Below are 23,168 nucleotides of genomic sequence, written 5' to 3'. Positions count from 1 at the left end.
ATCCTCTAATTCACCTAGCAAGAGCAGCCTACCAGAAACAAACAACTGCTAGATCTCAAACACATCTCTTGCCACTGGTCCTCTCTATACATATACTCATTCCACAAAAAGCTTCATGCTGCAATGCTATAACACACTTTTTTCTTATCTGTAAGAGATGCATTTCCCCATTTTATCAATTTGGTGAAGTCATACTTATTCTTTGAAACTACACTCATGTGTCATCATTCAGTGAAATCTTTTCTACTCACAGACACAGATGAATATTGGGCCCATACCTACTACACCTACTGCACTGAAAAGCATTTTTTGGTTCATGTGATTTTTTTTTTACACCAAGTTTTGAGATCCTCTGAGACAAGATTTGACTTACTTACTTTTGCATTACTAAATTTAACAGAACATGGGTAGTTAGAAGGTGCTCAACGAACATTCCAATGAATTGAATATAAGCTAAAAATCAAAGAATGGTCTAGATAACTGGACCTTTTCTTTCAAATGAAATGTCAATATGTAAAACAAAAATAGTATTTTAAAATTACAAATATGAACTTTTAATAAATAAATTTGCTTATAAAAATATGAGAACTATTTAACAAAAAATTGAACTCAAGGGTCTTATCAGTCTTCAAATTCATATATTTCTATATTTTGTCTTGGTAACATTACTGAGAAAATTCTTATTCACATAGATAAGTAGTTGCAAATGGTAGTGGTTTCTAATAGATCAATAAGGAATTTAAGAATACACTTCAATTACACAGAGATTTCTGGAGAAATTTTATACTGAGATTTAAACAAAAAACTAATCTGGCAGTAAAAGTCGATGTATTGGTGATAAATTCCTAATCTGATGGCACCAAACACATACGAGGCCAAGTATTCTTTTCTGGCACACACTTTAAATGTTGAAGATAATTTAACCAGGCCTTCCATCTCCAGCAAAATCTGAAAATCTTCCTTCCTCAAGGAAATACTGAGTAAAACATAGTAATATTTTAAGTTTGCAAGAATGTCTGCATAATACCCAGAGAGCAAAGACAAAGAATTGAAAGCCCAAAGCTGTTATACATAAACTGACTCTATTACTTCCTTGAGAGGGGTTGCTGATCTTGGTAAGAAGGTGCTGGGGTTTAGCTACCACAGGGATAAAACATGAAGACTGGGGTGTCCAAGTTACAAGTGAGAGCCTCCTATAGAAAGGACTAAAAACTCTCAAAGTGCTGTATCTTCAGTAAAAGACTTGACTTAAAAAAATGAATCTGTCCTATTGTGCAAGTACTACAAAAGAGCATATTAATCTCAGACTATGAATAAACACTTGAGTACCAACTGACTCAACCAAGAAATTGTTCATGTCATTAACCAACAAGTACAGTTTCAACACGAATATCAGTATTTTTATTTCCGTTAGTAAGACAAAAGTGAAACAATAGAGGCTTATTTCCAAACTTCACTCATTTGTCACTGGTATGAGCAACTTCTTTGCTGAATCACTTAATGACTCCTGAATACTAATTATTTCTTCTCAAATGGCTCAATTTTATGCCATTTACAATGTAACATCTACAGACACAACACATTTTAAAATAAATCTGCATTACTAGTATTTTCAAAATCACTTTTGTAAGTTTAGACCAAGGATCAGCAAATGTGACCTGTTTTTGTGCGGTCCCTGAGCTAAAAAGGGTTTTTGCATCTTTAAAGGGTGATTTTTAAAAGAAGAATACACAACAGAGACCGCATGCGGCCCACAAAATCTGCAAAATTTTACTGTTTGGACTTCTACGGAAAAGTTTGTCAACCCCTGATCTGAAGTATTCTCCAATTTCAGTGGGGTAAATACTCCCTCCGTGGCCAACTTCAGTGACTAACATGACATTACTGAACATATAATTGAGAAGAAGTATACATACCATTATATAGTATTTTGACTATACAGATACAATAGAGATAAATAACCCCAAAACATGAGTAATAGTAAACAGTAGTAAAATAATTAGGAAATAGTGGCTTTTGATATTCATTACCTTTGTTTCTAATTCAGCTTAACTGTAGGTTTATATAATTTAAATTTTAATAATGGCTATCTTTAACAACTAGCTTGCAAAATTCCTGAATATCTAACAATCATCTCTCATGAACCAGTGTGAGCCAACTCCAGCACACCATTCTCTTCAAGATTACACCTATAGAGATAAAGGCCTTCATACATTTCCCATAGATAAAACCCCACTGTAAGTAAGCTCACACTCCTAAAATTAATAAAACACGTGAAGAAATAATCTACCATGGCAAGAGTAGGCAGATAAAGCAAGAGCAGAATAGAACCCTCAGACACTTTGGTAAATGTGATTTGTCATATGAGATTATAAAATAATTATACTGAAAATAATTTTTAAAATCAAAACATGACAAATTAAACATCATCAAAAAAAGACCAGAGAAATAAACAAACAGAAACTTGCAGATATATATTTTTCCTGATATTTAAAATGGCATAGTGATGTAAGAAAACAACTCAAAGGGTAATCATATATACTAATCATTGCACTGGGCTATCACATGGTGATAATCTGGAATTACTAAGGTACGATCCTAAATCACACACTCTCAAGCTGCCATTCATCTTGAAATCTTACATCTACATGCTAAGGATTTTGTTTTCTTCCTGGTGGACAGGTTTTCAAATGCTATCCTCTGTAGTGTCAGCACTACTACCTCTCTAGACCCTTCCATCTTTCTATTTCTCTTATTTTCAAATTGATTTTTTTACCTTACAAGAAAAGGCTAGCTGACATCTATACAACTAAAACCTAGCTGTATATATGACCTACCATCAGAAAGTTTTAAAAAGTAGACAATTAAATTACCTAATCTGCTTCCATTTCTAGGCATTGCCATAAAGGATCCGAGGCTTCCTCCAATAACACTATGTGGTCTCCTCAATGGAGGCTTCTTGAAGGACCCTGTGTACTGATGGAGGAAGGAATGCATACTGTGAGAGGCTGGAGGCCTGCCATTCTTCACAATAGGCTCTGTGGTCCACATTATCGAAAAATCATTCCATTAATAGCCCAAGATCCAGGATCACGTGAGAAGGATTGAGAAAACAAAACAAAAAGAACAATAGGTTATAATAGAGATCATTACATTTAGCCTCATTTGATTATCTATACAAAGTACTAGAATTAAAACGATTTCTGTAAAAAAAAAAAAGTATTTTAATATTTGAAACTGGTCTTTAGTAACTTAATTATCAATTTCTTATATAATCAAAATTAGTAATCACAAAACTACTAATATAGCCCATACATTTTTGATCCATTTGCTTTTTTTATTTCATGATCATTTCCATACTACTCCTACATTTACTGACTGCCTCATATATGCCTTAGGCATGCTGTAGTATATGGAAATACAGTCCTGGCCAGAAGGAACTTATGTCCCTATTTGCTAGATATTCAAAAAGGTATGTATGTCAGTTAATGAATAAAACAGAAGTACTTAAGGGCAGATCAATGTAGAGATTCTGAAATTTATTACCCTAAATTTGGGGGTTTTAATACAAAGTTTTTAAAAAAAAAAATCACAGGCCTATAAACCAAGCATAAACATTAAAAAAAAAAATACTTAAAAGCTATGAAATTAAAAATGGCAGAAATCCTGTTTTGTAATGTTTACAGGGAATCTCATCACTTTTTTCCAACTCTAAAGAGTTCTGATACAGGTTAAAGATGCAATGACATCTTCTGTGACACAATTAATCTTTTGTATTAGAATTATGTTTACTAGTAGTAGTTAAGGAATTTTAGAAGCTTCTTTGAGTATCTTCTCCTCTAACATGGAGCCAACTTTTCTTTTGTAAAGCTGAAAATAAGAAATAAGGCTATCTTCTAATAAGGGAATTTCCCCTACGCATAAAGGCTTATCAGACACCAAGGACAAGTTCACAGGAAGGGGTGGCTTGGATCCACAGAACAAGACCAAGGTATGAGCTTAGGAAAAATAAGTTAAGGTCAGTTGACATGTGCCTCTACTGATAATGGCTGCCTAAAAGGGAAGGAGAGGGAGGATGGGGTGAAAGGGTCCTCAAGGCTCACACAAGGCCTAGTCATCTAATCTTTGGTAGAATATCAGACTAGAAATAAGGAAAGCACCTAACCAGTAAAGGAGAACGTCTGTCCAAAGGGTCCAATGGCCTGTACATTCGTTGGCATTAGCTGGTTGTCGAGGATTTTAGCAGATCTTAATTTAAGCTTGGTAAAATAATCAATGATTTAATAATGAATGGGGGAGGGGCACCTGATATAAATCCTTATTTTAGTTACAAATACTGTGAGATACAGGCTAGAATATATATGAAAATTTTTCTTTCTGGGTTATAATATTTCACATATCTGGAGTCATAATATGTATTATGCCTAGAGACAACATTTGTTTTAGTTGCTTTTTAAAGTCATCCTCGGGAATAGTTTTATAGTCATTGGGAATACAGCTAAAAAGAGATGGAGATCATAAAAACAATAAATTATTCAGGGGATGTTTATTGTGTGCCTACCATTTGACAAGCACTATTCCAGGTCTTGTGTGTCAAGGGGTGAACAAAACAAACAACGTAATACTCTTTTGAGATTATAAAATCTATCGGAAGGGAAAACAGATAAGAAACTAATGAATAATAAAAATAGTAGATAATGATGGGTAATATGCAAAACATTAAATAGAGAGATGTGATAGAAAATAAATGAGTTGCTATTTTATACTGGATATGAAGGGAAGTTCTCTCTGTAGAGGTATTTTTAACAGAGATATAAATGAAGGGAAGAGCCAGCCAAGGGAAGATAGCTAAGTGGTAGGTTAGAAGATATGCCAGACAGAGGGAAAAGCTAGTGCAAAAGCTGACACATGGCACAGTTGACTTGTTAGAGCAGTGGTCCTCAAACTTTAAATAGCTCTGGTGCAGAATGGGAACATTTGCATCTCTAACAAATTCCTGGGTGATGCTTAGGTTGCTGGTCCAGGCAACAAACTCTGAGAACCACAGTGTCAGAGGAACAGAAGTCATTTGTAGCTATCGCACATAACTGCAAGGGCCATGGTATTACTAAGTAAAGTCAGGGAGATCAGCAGATTTGTACATTACCATAAAAGTCTGAATTTCATTCTGAGATTGGAATCAGTTGTGATAGCTTTGAAGTAAGTTGTAATATGATCTGATTCATGTTTTAAAAATATCACTTTGAGAAGTCAGGGATAATGGGAGGTAAAGAGGTGGGGATGATGATAAAGGGTAGCATGAGAGGGCTCTCTCTCTGTGGTGATGCCATAGCTCTTTACTCTGACTGCACTGGTGGTCACATGAATCTATACATATGATAAAATAACACAGAACTGGCCTCACACTTTATTCCAATGTTAATTTCCTGGGTTTGATTTTATTTATAGTTACGGAAGACATAATCAAAGGGGAAACTGAGAGAAGGGTACGTGAGACCTCTCTGTACTATCTTTGCAACTTACTTTGAATCTGTAATTGTTTAAAAAAATATTTTAACATCACTATTTGCTACTGGTAGCAAATAAAGGTAACAAAGCAAAAAAAGGTAACAGAAGGAAGAGATGATTACAGTACCCTAAGCAACAAATGATGGTGGCATGAACTAGGATGGAGAGAAGCAGTAAAATTTAGGATAACTAGAAAGGCTGAACCAAAGGGCCAGCAGACAAGCCTACAAAATACTTTTACACATACTCTCCCACCCAGCTTTTAGTGAATGACCTATACTGAAAACATCTATCCAAAGAAAATGTTTTAATCTCCAGAAGAGCCAACTATTAAAAATGTAGGGCATATGTTATGTGAAAGGACAATAACTGAAATCACATTATCAAGTGTATAAATTATTATCATTAATAGTGGGTTTTTGAAAGTTATTTATGTAGTAAATAACAGGAGGCTAGGATAGCAGGTGAGGGGAAAAAGGCAGGAGAGAAAGGTAACAGAGAAAGAAGAATCAAGGATAAATCCTGGATTTTTAGCTTTAAATGGTTTAGGTTATGTGAAGGAAATTGGAGAAGAAGCAGATCTGGGGGGGAAGGAAATCAAGAATTCTGATTTGGTCATATTAAGTTTGAGATTCCTATTGGACATCCATGTGGAGAAGCCAAGTGGACATCTGGATATGAGTTGAAAGATCCAAACAAATGTCCTGACTAGAGATACAGACTTAGGAGTAGTCAGCACGTACATAGCGAAATCCTAGGTCTACATGTGTCACCCAAGGAGAGTGTATAGAGAATAGAATGGGGCCCATGACAGAATCTAAATATTCTAACATTTCAAGATCATGACAGCAATTAACTAGACAGTTCAATAAGATAATAACACTCTGTGTCTTAAGAAGTAATGAAAACCTTTAAGACATGCTAAGTGAAATAAGTCAGACACAAAAGGACAAATATTGAATTACTCCATTTATGTGAGGTAACTGGAACAGGTAAATTGACAGAGACAGAAAGCAGAATAGTGCTTACCAGGGGTTGAGGGGAAAGAAGAACGGGGAGTTATTGTTTACTGGGTACAGTTTCAGTTTGGGATGATGCAAAAGTTCTAGAGATCAATGCCAGAAAGGTATACAATCTTTGTCAAAGGCGCTGGTGAAATCCATGGGCTGTACATACAGGGTATGAGCAATAGCAGATGGTGACTCCAACATAGCTTAGGCTACCAACAATCTCTGCAGCCCACAAGGAATCAATATCTATTATAACATTTTTATAATTTCAGTGACTTGGGTTAAGAGGAAACTCAGTTGAGTTCCTTTTTTCTCTTCCTTACTACCTGTTAAAGTTACTATTATAATAAATGAAAGCTCTAATAAATAATACGTACTCATTGAAAAAATTTTTCAACATTTCACCACTCATTACAGATTAAGCATGTTTGAAGATAGTTAATACCAAAATACTCCAGAAAATATACAATTAATCTAAAATATTAATCAGCTTTCCAAAAAGTATGTACATTTTCTTTGATTCACACTTTTATTTTAAACGAAGCTGGACTTGTAGTCAAATACCTGTTAAGAAAGTGTCCTAGAAACCATCCCACAAGATGTATACTATACTTATTTTACTCCTCAACATCATTTGCAAATAGCTGGCAAGACTCTTTAATCTTAAGAACAAATGTGGGGCTTAATTACTACCAAGAATTCAAAGGGAGATTGAGAGAGAATTCAGATTTCGCTCCTGGGAAGAGGAGTAAGACATTACAAAATTATCTTTAAGATTTGACCCAAATGCAAAATGTTTACCTCCTTCATATAAGTAAATTATATCCAAACTATTAGTTTAAGTTTTCTAGCAAATTCATCTATGTCTCCTCTCCTATATTATAATGAGGCAGGTAATCTTGAAAAAATAATGACATTCTGAGGAAAAGACATAAACTGAAGCTTGGGTAGGATAAACTGTTTACCCAGAGTCACACAACTAATAAGTGTGTAAGTGTGTTAGTGTATCCCACACTCTAATCCTTGACTTTTAACTGTTGATTTTAAGTTCAGAGCACTCTCCATTATACCTCTTTCCTCTCTCATAACAAATACAGTCGCATTCAGCTGGAGGGGGTAGAGGTATTCATGCTTTTATCTACTGGCACAAATCTCTAACAGAATTTCAGGAACAAGTAAGGAAGGCTTGCCAGAGAATCTGCACACCATGACACACCAGCAGCATTCCTGTAAGTTTCTTGCTGCTTATTATTATAACATCTCCAGTGCTATTCCAGTGTTGAATATGTAGCCTTGCTCTATAAATATCATCGGGATCTTGTATTTTAATCCATTCAATTTAACAAGCTCTTTTAATTTTATATCAACATCTGTATACTAATACTTTACATTGTAAAAAGAACAGTCAAATGTGTGAAACATACGCCTACCTACTATGTAAGTGCTCTCAATTACAATGGATAGATTCTGTGATAAACATACTAGCAAGATTCACTTGTGTGATGAACCTTTTCATCTATATCGATAGTCGATATGCATATATAGTTGTTAGAAAACTACGATTAAAGTCTCAAACAAAATCACAAACTTACTAGAATTTTATTTTATTTTATTATTATTTTTATTTTGGCATCGTTAATGTACAATTACTTGAACAACATTATGGTTACTAGACTACCTCTATTATCAAGTTCCCACCACATACCCCATTACAGTCACGGTCCATCAGTGTAGTAAGATGCTATAGAATCACGACTTGTCTTCTCTGTGTTATACTGCCTTTCCCGTGTCCCCCATCCCCGGGTACATTATGTGTGCTAATGGTAATGCCCCTTTTCCCCCTTATCACACCCTTCCCATCCATCATCCACAGGCCCTTTCCCTTTGGTAACTGTTAGTCCATTCTTCAGTTCTGCTGCTGTTTTGTTCCTTCAGTTTTTTCTTTGTTGTTATACTCCACAGATGAGTGAAATCATTTGATGCTTGTCTTTCTCTGCCTGGCTTATTTCACTGAGCATAATACCCTCTAGCTCCATCCATGTTGTTGCAAATGGTAGGATTTCTTTTCTTCTTATGGCAGAGTAATATTCCATTGTGTATATGTACCACACCTTCTTTATCCATTCACCTACTGATGGACACTTACGTTGCGTCCATTTCTGGACTATTGTAAACAGTGTTGTGATAAATATAGGGGTGCATATGTCTTTTTCAAACTGGGCTCCTGCATTCTTAGGGTAAATTCCTAGGAGTGGAATTCCTGCGTCAAACGGTATTTCTATTTTGTTTTTTTTGAGGAACCTCCATACTGCTTTCCATAATGGTTGAACTAATTTACATTCCCACCAGCAGTGTAGGAGGGTTCCCCTTTCTCCACATCCTCTTCAATATTTGTTGTTGTTTGTCTTTTGGATGGTGGTGATCCTTACTCGTGTGAGGTGATACCTCAATGTGGTTTTAATTTGCATTTCTCTGATGATTAGCGATGTGGAGCATCTTTTCATGTGCCTGTTGGCCATCAGAATTTCTTCTTTGGAGAAGTATCTGTTCAGCTCCTCTGCCCATTTTTTAATTGGCTTACTTGCTTTTTGTTTGTTGAGGTGTGTGAGCTCCTTATAATTTGAATGTCAACCCCTTATCAGATATGTCATTTATGAATACATTCTCTCATACAGTAGAATGTCTTTTGTTCTACTGATGGTGTCCTTTGCTGTACAGAAACATTTTAGTTTGATACAGTCCCACTTGCTCATTTTTACTTTTGTTTCCCTTGCATGGGGAGATATGTTCATGAAGAAGTTGCTCATGTTTATGTCCAAGAGATTTTTGCCTATGTTTTTTCTAAGAGTTTTATGGTTTCATGACTTACATTCACGTCTTTGATCCATTTTGAGTTTACCTTTGTGTATGGGGTTAGACAGTGATCCAGTTTCATTCTCTTACATGTAGCTGTCCAGTTTTGCCAACACCAACTGTTCAAGAGGCTGTCATTTCCCCTTTTTATGTCCATGGCTCCTTTATCGTATATTAATTGACCATATATGGTTGGGTTTATATCTGGCCTCTCTAGACTGTTCCATTGGTCTATGGCTCTGTTCTTTTGGCAGTACCAAATTGTTTTGATTACTATGGCTTTGTAGTAGAGCTTGAAGTCAGGGAGCGTAATTCCCCCTCCTTTATTCTTCCTTCTCAGGATTGCTTTGGATATTCGGGGTCTTTTGAGGGTCTTTTGGATATTCATACTTTTGAGTATGAATTTTAGAACTATTTGCTCTAGTATTGAAGAATGCTGTTGGTACTTTCATAGGGATTGCATTGAATCTGTACATTGCTTTAGGCAGGATGGCCATTTTGACAATATTAATTCTTCCTATCCATGAACACAGGATGTGTTTCCATTTACTGTTTTCTTCTTTAATTTCTCTCATGAGTGTCTTGTAGTTGTCAGAGTATAGGTCTTTCACTTCCTTGATTAGGTTTATTCCTATGTATTGCATTCTTTTTGATGCAATTGTCCATGGAACTGTTTTCCTGATTTCTCTTTCTGCTAGTTCATCATTAATGTATAGGAATACAACACATTTCTGTGTATTAATTTTGTATCCTGCAACTTTGCTGAATTCAGATTATTAGATCTAGTAGTTTTGGTGTGGATTCTTGAGGGTTTTTTATGTACAATATCATGTCATCTGCAAATAGGGACAGTTTAACTTCTTCCTTGCCAGTCTGGATGCCTTTTATTTCTTTGTGTTGTCTGATTGCCGTGGCTAGGACCTCCGAACTGTGTTGAATAAAAGTGGGGAGAGTGGGCATCCTTATCTTGTTCCCGATCTTAAGGGAAAAGCTGTCAGCTTCTTGCTGTTAAGTATAATGTTGGCTGTGGATTTGTCATATACGGCCTTTATTATGTTGAGGTACTTGCCCTCTATACCCGTTTTGTTGACAGTTTTTATCATGAATTGCTGTTGAATTTTGTCAAATGCTTTTTTAGCATCTATGGAGATGATCATATGGTTTTTGTCCTTCTTTTTGTTGATGTGGTGGATGATGTTGATGGATTTTCAAATGTTGTACCACCCTTGCATCCCTGGGATGAATCCCACTTGATCATGATGGATGATCTTTTTGATGTATTTTTGAATTTGGTTTGCTAATATTTTGAGTATTTTTGCATCTATGTTCATCAGAAATATTGGTCTGTAATTTTCATTTTTTGTGGTGTCTTTGCCTGGTTTTGGTATTAGAGTGATGTTGGCCTCGTTGAATGAGTGTGGGAGTATTCCCTCCTCTTCTACTTTTTGGAAAACTTTAAGGAGGATGGGTATTAGGTCTTCACTAAGTGTTTGATAAAATTCAGCAGTGAAACCATCTGGTTCAGGAATTTTGTTCTTAGGTAGCTTTTTGATTACCAATTCAATTTCTTTGCTGGTAATTGGTCTATTCAGATTTTCTGTTTCTTCCTGGGTCAGCCTTGGAAGGTTGTATTTTCTACAAAGTTGTCCATTTCTTCTATGTTATCCAGTTTGTTAGCATATAATTTTTCATAGTATTCTCTCATAATTCTTTGTATTTCTGTGTTGTCCGTAGTTATTTTTCCTTTCTCATTTCTGATTCTGTTTATGTGTGTAGTCTCTTTTTTTCTTGATAAGTCTGGCTAGGGGTTTATCTACTTTATTTTCTTGAAGAACCAGCTCCTGCTTTTATTGATTCTTTGTATTGTTTTACTCTTCTCAGTTTTATTTATTTCTGCTGCAATCTTTATTATGTCCCCCCTTCTGCTGACTTTGGGTCTCATTTGTTCTTTTTCTAGTTTCATTAATTGTGAGTTTAGACTGTTGATATGGGATTGTTCTTCTTTCCTTAGGTATGCCTGTATTGCAATATATTTCCCTCTTAGCATGGCTTTCGCTGTGTCCCACAGATTTCTGTGGTGTTGAATTATTGTCATTTGTCTCCATATATTGCTTGATCTCTGTTTTTATTTGGTCATTGATTCATTGGTTATTTAGGAGCATGTTGTGAAGCTTCCACGTGTTTGTGGGATTTTTCATTTTCTTTGTGTAATTTATTTCTAGTTTCATACCTTTGTGGTCTGAGAAACGGGTTGGTATAATTTCAATCTTTTTAAATTTACCAAGGCTCGTATTGTGGCCTAGTATATAATCTATTCTTGAAAATGTTCCATGTGCACTTGAGAAGAATGTGTATCATATTGCTTTTGGATAGAGTGTTCTGTAGATGTCCGTTAGGTCCATCTGTTCTAATATGTAGTTCAGTGCCTCTCTTTACTTATTTTCTCTCTGGTTGATCTGTCCTTTGGAGTGAGTAGTGTGTTGAAGTCTCATTAAATGAATGCATTGCATTCTATTTCCCCCTTTAATTCTGTTAGTATTTGTTTCACATATGTAGGTGATCCTGTGTTGGGTGCATAGATATTTATAATAGTTATATCCCCTTGTTGGACTGACCCTTTTATCATTATGTAATGTCCTTCTTTGTCTCTTGTGACTTTCTTTGTTTTGAAGTCTATTTTGTCTGATACATGTACTGCAACTCCTGCTTTTTTCTCCCTATTAGTTGTATGAAATATCTTTCTCCATCCCTTTACTGTCAGTCTCTGTTATGTCTTAGGGTTTGAAGTGAGTCTCTTGTTGGCAGCATATAGATGGGTCTTTTTTTTATTCATTCAGTGACTCTATGTCTTTTGATTGGTGCATTCAGACCATTTACATTTAGGGTGATTATCAATAGGTATGTACTTATTGCTGTTGCAGGCTTTAGATTCGTGGTTACCAAAGGTTCAAGGGTAATTCCCTTACTATCTAATAGTCTAATTTAACTCACTTCCTATGTTATTACAAACACAACCTCCAAGTTCTTTTTTTTCTTCTTCTCATTTTTCTTCCTCCTCCATTCTTCATATGTTATGAATCATGTTCTGTACTCTTTGTCTATCCCTTGGCTGACATCTATTTAGCCTTATGAATACTTCCGTCTATAGGAGTCTCTCCAAAATACACTGTAGAGGTGGTTTGAGGGAGGTAAATTCTCTCAGCTATTGCTTATCAGGAAATTGTTTGATCCCCCCTTCAAATTTAAATGATAACCTTGCCGGGTAGAGTATTCTTGGTTCAAGGCTCTTCTGCTTCATTGCATTAAATATATCATGCCACTCCCTTCTGGCCTGTAAAGTTTCTGTTGAGAAATCTGATGAGTGCCTGATGGGTTCTCCTTTGTATGTGATCTTTTTTCTCTCTCTAGCTGCTTTTAAAAGTCTGTCTTTATCCTTGATCTTTGCCATTTTAATTATTATATGTCTTGATGTTGTCTTCTTGGGTACCTTGTTTTGGGAGATCTGTGCACCTCCATGGCCTGAGAGACTATCTCCTTCCCCAGATTGGGACCGTTTTCAGCAATTACCTCCTCAATGACACTTTCTATGCCTTTTTCTCTCTCTTCTTCTTTTGGTACCCCTATAATGCGAATATTGTTCCATTTGGATTGGTCACACAGTTCTCTCAATATTCTGTCATTCTTAGAGATTTTTTTCTTCTGTCTGTGCCTCAGCTTCTTTGTATTCCTCTTCTCTAATTTCTATTTCATTTACTATCTCTTCTACTACATCTAATCTACTTTTCAGTCCCTCCATTGTATGGTTCATTTCAGATATGGAATTTCTTAATGATTGAATCTCCATCTTAAATTTGTTCTTGAGTTCTTGAATATTTTTCTGTACCTCCATAAGCATGTTTATGATTTTTATTTTGAACTCTCTTTCAGGAATATTGGTGAGTTCAGTTTCATTGGGCCCTTTTTTCAGCGGTTTGTGAGATTTTCATCTGAACCAGGTTCTTTTGATGTTTCATGTTTCTATGTGGGGCCCTCTATTGCCCAGAAGCTCCAGTCTCTGTAGCTGGTCAGCCCCTAGAGTAGGGTTGGGATCGTAGGGAAGCAGAGCTGGTGTCTGGGGAAGGAAAGAGCTGTTTCCTGATTCCCGTCTGCAGTGCCTGTCTCCAGTATCAGAGCCAGTGGGCCGAGTACACAGGTATAAGACTCTGTGCTTTGCATCTCTAGCTGTTGTAGGCAGAGCCTCCCTCTGGCTGGCCTGACGCCAGCTCAGTGCCTGCAGGTTTGTGAGCAGGTGCTGTTGGGCCAGGAGGCAGGCTCGGCAGGCTGTGTGTCACAGTGGGGGCCTCATAGCTGATCAGCCAGCCAGGGGGAATAGAGTGCCTGAAGCTCCTCAAAGTTCCTAACCTGCTGGGCAGAGTATGCCCAGACAACCTTGTCCAGCTCTTCCTTCCCTGATGCAGCAAGCTCCATGCAAACCCCACCCCTTCAGCAGCCCTCTCACTGCTAGGAAGCCTCTCAGACCACCTGCTTTTCCTCTGTCACAGACTGGCTGGATGTGGATCCCGTCCTCCACAAACAGCCAGAATCTCAGTCTCTCAAGCACTCTGCCTGTCCCAGCTCCCCAACCTCCAGAGCACCACACAATGTAGGTTTCTGCTCACAAAGCAGACCTCCAGGGCTAGGTGTTCAGCAGTTCCAGGCTTCCACCCACTCTCCGCTCCATTGCTCTTCCTCCCGCCGGTGAACTGGGGTCGGGGGAGGGCTTGGGTCCTGCCAGATCAGGGCTTTTGTACGTTACCCTGTTTGGTGAGGTCTGCTCTGTTCTTGAGGTCTGTATGCAGGCTGGTTAGCCTTCTTTCCTGTTGCTATTTTAGGGTTAGTTGTATTAATTAACTATATTTTCATACTATTTGTGGTTTTGGGAGGAGTTCTCCATCTCACTTCTCATGCCGCCATCTTGAATTCAAACCAAATTTACTAGTATTTTTAAGCTGTATTAATTTAGGTTTTAAGAGTAAAAAAATATTTAAATGTTATTTTAAAAATAGTCACTTAACAACAAGGATGTTATGCAAGTATTCTTATTTAAAAACCAGTGAAAAAAACAGATAAATGGGATAGGACAATTCACTGGCATTAGAGACAAGGTAGACTAATATTGTTGGAGTAAGAGTGGGACACTCCATTAAGTATGCAAGCAAGTTTCATAGTTTTTGGTTCCTAAGAACTAGGGAATAAGACAGAGAAATAAGCAGAAGGAAGTTACTAGGAACTATACCAGGAAAGTAAATTTACCTTTAATTTATAAGGTAATTAAAAGGGGGAAGCATCTTTTCTCCCCTTCCCCACCAAATATTTACCATTATCCTTGCTGCTATTTTCTTCAATAGTCATTTGTTCAGCCAATTCAGACAATGATTCATCAATAGTCTGGCTTCCTCGAAGCGTGAGGGATAGTCTTCTCTTAAATTTTTTCATCCTATCAGTTGAATGTGACTTGAAAAATCCTGAAAGAATAGAAAAGAATGAACACAAAATTAAAGCTATTCATATTTTACAGCTCAAGAAAAATGTAATTTTGGGTTTACTGGAAATCTTCAAAATAAGAATATAATGAGGAACTCCCACTTCAGGCAAACATCACAAAATTCAACCCCTTCCTTAAAAAGATCTATTCACTCTAATTAATGCTATTTATGTAGAAGAGCAGGAATTGTACAAAACTAAAATTTGAGGTTTTAAGCATCATAACTAAAATTATAAGTGTTGGAAATTCTCCTAAAATGTGCTTTTTAAAAATGAGTACAGTGAAGATATCAACACTATTTTGATGTGTAGGTTCCAATCATTATAAATATCAATCGACTAACTAGAAGCAGTCTGTGATATCTTTAGATATAACTAGGGGTTAGAGGTGAATGGGGAGCAGTGGTACAGAGAAAATAAAGACTGATGCTTAACACTTTATTAAATAGCTCCAATAGCAATTTTCCTTTGAAGTTCTTAGCCAATATATTGGGTTTTGTTTTTTCCCTTCATCAGCTATCAGGAGTCTCTTCCTATCATCACAATAATGCCAAGTTTTAGAAGGAAGAAATGAACACTAAATTAACAGGTACCAAATCCCTAGCTCACACTAGATACTTTCCTATTTAATTCATTTAGTCTTCCTAATTCTAAAGATTAAACTACACTATCCCATTTTGACAAGTAAGCAAACAGGTTCAAAAAAGTTCCCTGACCCAAAATGAAATAAACAATAAATAGTAGAACTAAGATTTAAAACTAGGATTACCCTTTACCTTTGCTGCCCACATTTTAACATCTCTGAAATTAGGATGTAGCTCACAATGGGTGTCAAAATATAACTGACAACTTTCTTTTTTCTTAGTGCTACATGCACCAATGGTATAATTTCATAGTGGAATCCTAGATATGATCAAGCCATGTATTTGCTGCCAAAACCAACTTCTCAATAATTTACCTGTAACTTCTTTCTAATATCCTATTTCTTACTTGTGGTGAGCTACTTTATCAGATTACCAAGCATATTATAATCATTAGCCCAATTAAGAGTAAGGGCCAATAAGTCCCCTAGGTTTAAATACATATTTACCATACAGCTCTCAATATTATTTCCTCATTCTAAGGCTCCATTCTAAGAAGTTGAGTGTGCAAAAGGAATCAATTATGAATAAATTTTGTTTGTTCAAAGGCCAGGGGGAGGGTATCAAGTAAAAGTTTATAAATGATAATAATATTACATTTAACCAACTCCATTATACATATTTATTTTAAAAAACAAACCCACTGCAACAAAAACATAAAACCATATATTAAAATAGCAAAAGTTTTAACTACACTGAAGTAAGGACTCTTTTCACCCATAAACTCTAAAACAAGAAATAAACTTCGGTGAAATATTTTAAAGCTCCTATCCCACAGTCTATATTGAGCATAACACCAAAAAGACAAATCTATGGTGCTGAGTACTTTTTACTAATTTATCTTCCAGCTAACTAATCCTCTTTTCAGCTATATGCAATCTGCTGTTAAACCCATCTGTTTTGTTCTTAATTTTAGTTGCTATATTTCTCAGTTCTAGAATTTCTATTTGACTCTATCCTATAGATTCTAGTTCTCTAGTGAAGTTCTCCACCTTGCCATCTATTTTCATGAATACACTATAGTATTTGAAAACTCGTCTCTAACTCCAGAGTCTGCATAATCTATGGATAACCTGCATAACCTATTTCTATTGTTGATTTTTTTTTGTTGGTCGTATTATAAGCTACATATTGTATGTGAATGACTGCATGAAAATATATATATGTTCTATGCCTATGTAACTGACTGTGGTCATGCAAGGAATCCACAAGAAAAAAGCACTATCCATGCAACTTCACTAGGAGAGGATAAATTAAAACTTGCACCTGATTTCTCCTTTCCCCTTTGCTGATTTTAACATGTTATCTTTTCACTTTAATAAATCATAACCATGAGTTTAACACCTTTTCTCTGATTTTTGTTTCCATATAGCAAGTCATCAAGCCTGATGGTGGTCTTGGGAACCTCCAACACACAAACTCCTTCAAGAAATCTGTATACCCAAACAAAAACTCCTAAGAGCTTGTAACTCACAATTATCAAGTTTTTGACTCCAATTTTCTCAAACATAGTTGCATGGTCACCAGTGTCTATTGAACTATATAGACATGACCACTTCAGCATATTGCACACCATTTTTGAAAGTTAGCTGCCCATGGTACCTGCCTCTTGTTTTAGATGACAAATCAAACCATAACAGAAACATTAAATAATTAATTCACATAGCACAATAACATCCTATTCTGACCACCTGAAAAAGTCAGTCCAAACTGCCATGTACTATGAATGTAAAATACAATCTAGATTTTAAAAGACCTTAAAAATAACTCATTAGTTGTATATGAGTAACATAAAAAAATTCTAGACATATTTGGTTAAGTACAATGTATTGCTAAAATTAATTTCATTTTAAATATGCCTACAAAATATTTTTAAATTAAGTATGGGGTTTGCATTTATATTTCTATTGGAAATGCTGGTATAGAGCATCAAGTAGATCTTGGTGCTTTAGATGGGTACAAATTAAAAAAAGAAATCATAAGCTTTAACCTTTTCTTCATAAAATGTGTTTGAACAATATACTGGGAGACATTCTATGTTTTATAAATCAGAATAGTATGCACTGTAGTTATTTTCATCAAGAGTGAAGATTCTGTTGTTTCTAATTTCTCCATTAAAAGTGATATTTACTATTGGTTTCTGATAAAAAATAAAATAAAATAAAATAAAAAAGAGTGAAGATTCTGGGCTGTGTCTTCACCTCTACGTATTTTCTTTTCGGAATAAGACATTTCTAATTTATATTAGCGAGAGAAAAAGACATTTCATTATAAAGCTAAATCTTACTAAAAATATTTCAAATAAAACCACATCTTCAAATAAATCCTATTTTTATTCTCAATGGTATAAACTTTAATTAATTCACAATGGTTAAGTTTTAATGAAGTCACAATGATTAGTAAACTAGATGTTAAAGAATTTCACTGTCATAGTCTAGATCATTATTTTGGAAAAAAATTACCAAATTAAATATATTCTTTGACATTTCTAATTATCTTTAAGTAGAATTATGCATATGAACTCTTCCTCACGAGCTGAGGACAAAAACACATATAATGCCACAATGAAAACACTTTTTAGGAAGTAAAAAGTACCACTTATATTGGCTTTAAGGTTAATTAATCTACTTTATTGTAATAAATCTGTGTTAAAGTACTGACTTCCTAAAATCAAAATCCTCAAATTTAGTTAAAATATTTTATCCAGTTTAGTAAAAACTTTTATTTGGTATTGTTATCTCTATACTATTGTTTTCATGAATATTAAGACAGGTTAACAATGTTAACAGTGTGATTTATGGTAAATGCCTGAATTTTTAGTTTTATTTTTAATTAATACCACTGAAAAAGCTATTTTCACCTTAAAAGTCAACACGTAATAATTTGAAATAAGCCCTAATCAGAAACTCCACAACTGTTTTAATATTTCAGACTTTAATATTTAAGATTTCATTAATAGCAAACTTATGAATACTCAAATTGCAGAATAAATGTTACTGTCAGAGAGCCCTTTCGTGGGTTTTCCTTTATCTTAGGTTTTTTTCCTCACAGCACTTATCACATATATACATATATACTCCATATTTATATATACATATACACACATATACACCCCATTAAAGTATATACATATGTATGTATGCAAATATGTGTATAATACAAAATAACTTCTATACTTTTCTAGATGTCAAAAAGATCTCTAACTTTTTGTCAAAACTATTTCAAATCTTAAAATGTACATGATTAAAATAAATGAAAAACTAGATTAAAGTAAAATAAATGATAAAATACTAGAAATAAATGATACTCAAAATGACAGCATATAACTCTCCATACAGGCATACCTCAGAGACATTGCACATTCAGTTTCAGACCACAATAAAGCAAATATCACAATAAAGAGAGTCAAAGGAATTTTTTGATTTCCCAGGACATGACAAAAGTTGTTACATGATGCTGTAGTTTATCAAGTGTGCAAAATCATTATGTCTGAAAAAGCAAAGTACTTAAAAAATACTTTATTGCTAAAAAGTGCTAGCATCACCTGAGTCTTTAGCAAGTCTTAACCACTAATCACAGATCATAACAAATATAATAATGAAAAACCTTGAAATATTGCAATTACCAAAATGTGACAGAGACAATGAAGTTATCAAATGCTGTTGGAAAAACGGTGCCAAAAAACTTGCTCAATGCAGAGTTGCCACAAATCTTCAATTTATTAAAAAAAACAAAACAATATCTGTAAAGCATAATAAAGCAAAGTGCAATAAAATGAGGTATGCCTGTATATATATATATATATAAGGACAGCCAAAAATGTTCAACATCAGTTCCTAACTACAAGTGCTTAAAAGAAACCTGTAAGGTGTTATCTTACTTTATCTCCTGGGGCTATGCTTGATCTGGGACTGTCTGCTGTGTGCAATTAAGAAAAATTTTTGTTTTTTCTTTTAATCCTGAAAAGGTAACTACTCCATTTACTTACAGAATACGGAATTCTGTATTACCATGAGAATGGGAAACACACGTACATACCCCTTTTTTGAGAAGACAACAGCTAGAAACACTCCCAAACTAGACCTTCTAGAAAGAGTATATACCTGGAGAAATGGTGTCATATTGTGGTCTTTTTGGCACTTCCAATAAGAAATTCTTTGAACACAAATTTATCTCATTATTCAAACTTCTCTACTACTAAAGGACTTAACTAGAGTGGCAATTCCCTGCTCATGGCTTTAAAATTGTTTAAACAATTTCTTGTTAATGAAATTGTAGAAACTGTAGAAAAGCTGTAGAAAAAGTTAGAGTGTTTTTAAAATGCCTAAATGCTTTTCTTTAGGTAAAGCAGCAAACTTTACATATAGAACAAATTGAGTATTTTAAAGTTTGGATTAAAATCTAAGAACAAAATGGAGACATACTTTTCCACTTAACCCTGCTGTTGTCAATCTTTCTGAAATACCAAGTAGAATGAAATTACTTCACGATCTAAATGCTTTATTTCTTTATAACATTTTCTGCAGTGACTATGACTTTAAATAAAACCTGTTGTAAATGAGGTGAACTAATTAAGTGGCCTGTAAGCAAACTTTTTATTATTTTTTCCCACAATAATTAAATCATGACAAACACCTAACACTCTCTAGGAACTTAAGAACTATACTTAACAAGGAAAAACATTTAAAACTCATTTTTTCACTAGACACAAGTCTCTTATTTGCATAAAACACACTTATTGTACAAAACAGCACTGAAATCAAATTTCATCATACTTAGGTTTTTATCCCCCAAACACTTAATTATCCCAATTATTTATGTGTTCAAATATGAGGATGTCTTCTTTCCTTTGATAGTATGAACAATCAAACTCACAAACCAGAAAAAATAAACCTACCAAGGATTTGCAAAACATCATATTGGAAGCTACTAGGGTTGGTCTGGCCACCAAATACAACCAGTAAACAGGAAAAAACAACCAGAAACTACCTTGGAACTTTGGAACCTGACTGGACACTTATAAAAGTAGGGGGCCTTGGTGAAGGGAAAGGCTACTTACTTATCATGATAGGAGAACCACATGTGCAAACTAGCTAACATTGCCCATTCCTCAATCCTGTCCCAGCAATGGAAATAGCAACCTACATTCTTACAGCAGTTGCCTGGTGCCAGAGAAGACCATGGGAAACCTTTGCATCAAAAAATTGGGGCTTTTACATTTTAATTAGTCTGGCATGTTTCTGGAGAGACTAGGGCAAATGCACTTGCCTTCCTTAAGACCCTTAGGGCTGCAGAGGGTTCCTGCATTGACATCTATTGGACGATTTAGAGAAACAACAATGGTTTTTTGGCTGTTAAGCTAGATAGAGTAAAAGAAAATCTTCACCAGGTCACTAGCTGACTGCAAAGATAATGGAATAGAAACTTCAGTGACCGCACACAACCAGGAATACACATTTGCAAAAATAGTTTAGGCAAGTCATAAATGGATGGCAGCAGCCCTTAACCACCAAGAAATACCTGTGGAGTGGGAGAATCTGGTTTGTTACCACATTATAATACAATGTTCAGGTCTCAACAAAAAATTACAAAGCACACAAACAAGAAAATGTGGCCCATTCACAAGAAAAAAAAAACATTTGACAGAAATCATTCCTGAAGATGCCCAGAATTTGGAATTAGTAGTTAAACATGTTAAATCAGCTGTCCTAAATATGCTGAAAGGGATACCAAACAGAAATTCTAGAGATAAGTAGCACAGTAATAGGCAAATTCATAGACAGAAAATAGAATAGAGACTTCACTAGGGTGTAGGACGTAGGGGGCAATAAGGAGTAACTGACTAATGGGTATAGAGTTTGATGGTTACACATTCTCAATGTATTTAATGTCATTAAATTGTATTCTTAAAAATGTTTAAAATGATAAACTTTATGATCTGTGTATTTTACTACAGTAAAAACTAAAAAACTTGAACTACTGTGTCAGCACACATTTACATCAGTTTTTCATCAAGCCAAGGCATATTTATATGGCCAATACCTCATTTTAGCAATTTTATTAGAACTGGCTAAGTAATTTCAATGTAACAGTCAACCTATACCAATTACTTTAAACACAACAGACTTAATATTAGGATTACTGCTTATGGATCGGATGTAGAAACTCACAAAAGACTATTGTTGCTCTCATCTCAACAATAAGAACAAGCCAGAGATATCATAGAATCATGGATTTCTAAACTCAAATTGCTGAGATACAGAGAAACATAAATGAACTAAATTCCTAGCAGGAACAAACCTTTTCCAGGCGTGAACACACGGCTGGGGTCATGGTGAAAGGAGGAGTGAAGCTGCTACAGGAAAGGAAAACTTTTCTAGCCCATCTTTTAACAAATATTCAAGGGGTGCATGGACGCTGGGAAAACAGATTAAAATCCTGGGCAGCCTCCTTCACAAGCAAATCTGCACTTTCAAAAGAATCCTTTCCAAGTATTGAAGCTGCATTAAGGGGAGTGTGAAGATAACGGAAGGCCAAAAACATGAGCATTGTGTACAATTAGTAAGTGGATAAAGGAGAAGTCATCAAAGCAGTTCCAAAAAGAATGGATAGAGACATAAATTGTTATAAACGAAGGGAATGTTAGAGACAATGTGGGTCAACCAATTCATTGTACAGTTAAGGAAACAGAACTTGAAGAGGATCAAAAGTGATATGATTTGGCCAAGTCTCTGAAAGTAAGAGTCAGGTCTTAAAACACCACCTTAAGGATCCCAATTCAGTTTTCTTTCCACAGAACCAAAGTTGCAGAGAATTAGGAAACAACTCTTTCCTCTTCTAGCTATAGAATAAAGCCTAGTATCAGGGACAGATATCAAGGAAAAAATAACAGTATCAAGGAGGGATATCCACTGCCTCTAAATCCTGCTCCTCTTGCAGTCTTTACTATCTCAGTAAATGGTAACTCTAATCTATCATCTGCTCTGGTTGTCTTCCCTTTTTCACACCTCACAATCAATGTATAACCAAAACATGTATGCTTCTCCTTCAAAATATAGACAGAATCTGACCACTTCTTACCACCTTAATTACTAAAATCTAATCCAAGCCCCATTATCTCTTCACCCAGAATATAATATTGAGCGCATTGCTCCTACCCTACCACTTTTTCTCCTCTCTGACCCACTACCCATAGTGTGTTTTCTATACAGCAGCCAGAGCAAACATACTAAATCAGAAGTAACATCATATTTCCTCTCCAAAATCCTCTAACAATTGGCACTCTACCCAATAGTTAAACTCAAAGTTCTTAAATGGCTTAGTAGGCCCTACTCGACCTGCCTTCCTCTTTCCTTCTTAACCTTATCTGTTACCACTGAGCTCCCACCTACTCTACTAGAGCAACATAGTCTCTCTGCTGATTCTGCCTTTGCCCTTGCTCTTCTTCTGCCCAGAATGCACTTCTCCCACCTTGTTTATGGCTTACTTCCTTCTGAGTTCCACTCAAACATCACTTCCCTGGTCACCCTGTATAAAACAGTGACAACTTCACACCCAATTTACACTCTACACCCCTTACCTGTTTTAATTTCCTCCAAAGTCTTATTGCCTGACATGCTAAATATTGGTTTAT

At 35.3% G+C, this 23,168-nt stretch overlaps 1 protein-coding gene across 4 annotated transcripts in view; it reads right to left on the bottom strand.

The window, feature by feature from the left end:
- The window catches only part of CDK17 (cyclin dependent kinase 17), a 102,081-nt gene that overhangs the window by 37,156 nt on the left and 41,757 nt on the right, over window positions 1-23,168 (bottom strand). For all 4 annotated transcript variants that reach the window (XM_036891572.2, XM_036891571.2, XM_057486496.1 and 1 more), the window contains exons 2-3: window positions 14,729-14,875; window positions 2,874-3,038 (exon numbers count right to left, since the gene is read on the bottom strand). In XM_036891572.2, the coding sequence (XP_036747467.1) occupies window positions 2,874-3,038; window positions 14,729-14,846 (283 nt within the window). In that variant the 5' untranslated portion in view covers window positions 14,847-14,875. The remainder of the gene's footprint in view (window positions 1-2,873; window positions 3,039-14,728; window positions 14,876-23,168) is intronic.

This window comes from Manis pentadactyla, chromosome 10 (assembly GCF_030020395.1).
Source record: "Manis pentadactyla isolate mManPen7 chromosome 10, mManPen7.hap1, whole genome shotgun sequence".
Taxonomy (NCBI): Eukaryota; Metazoa; Chordata; class Mammalia; order Pholidota; family Manidae; genus Manis; species Manis pentadactyla.
Note: the sequence above shows the minus strand (reverse complement) of the source record. Positions and strands in the feature narration are given on the sequence as shown.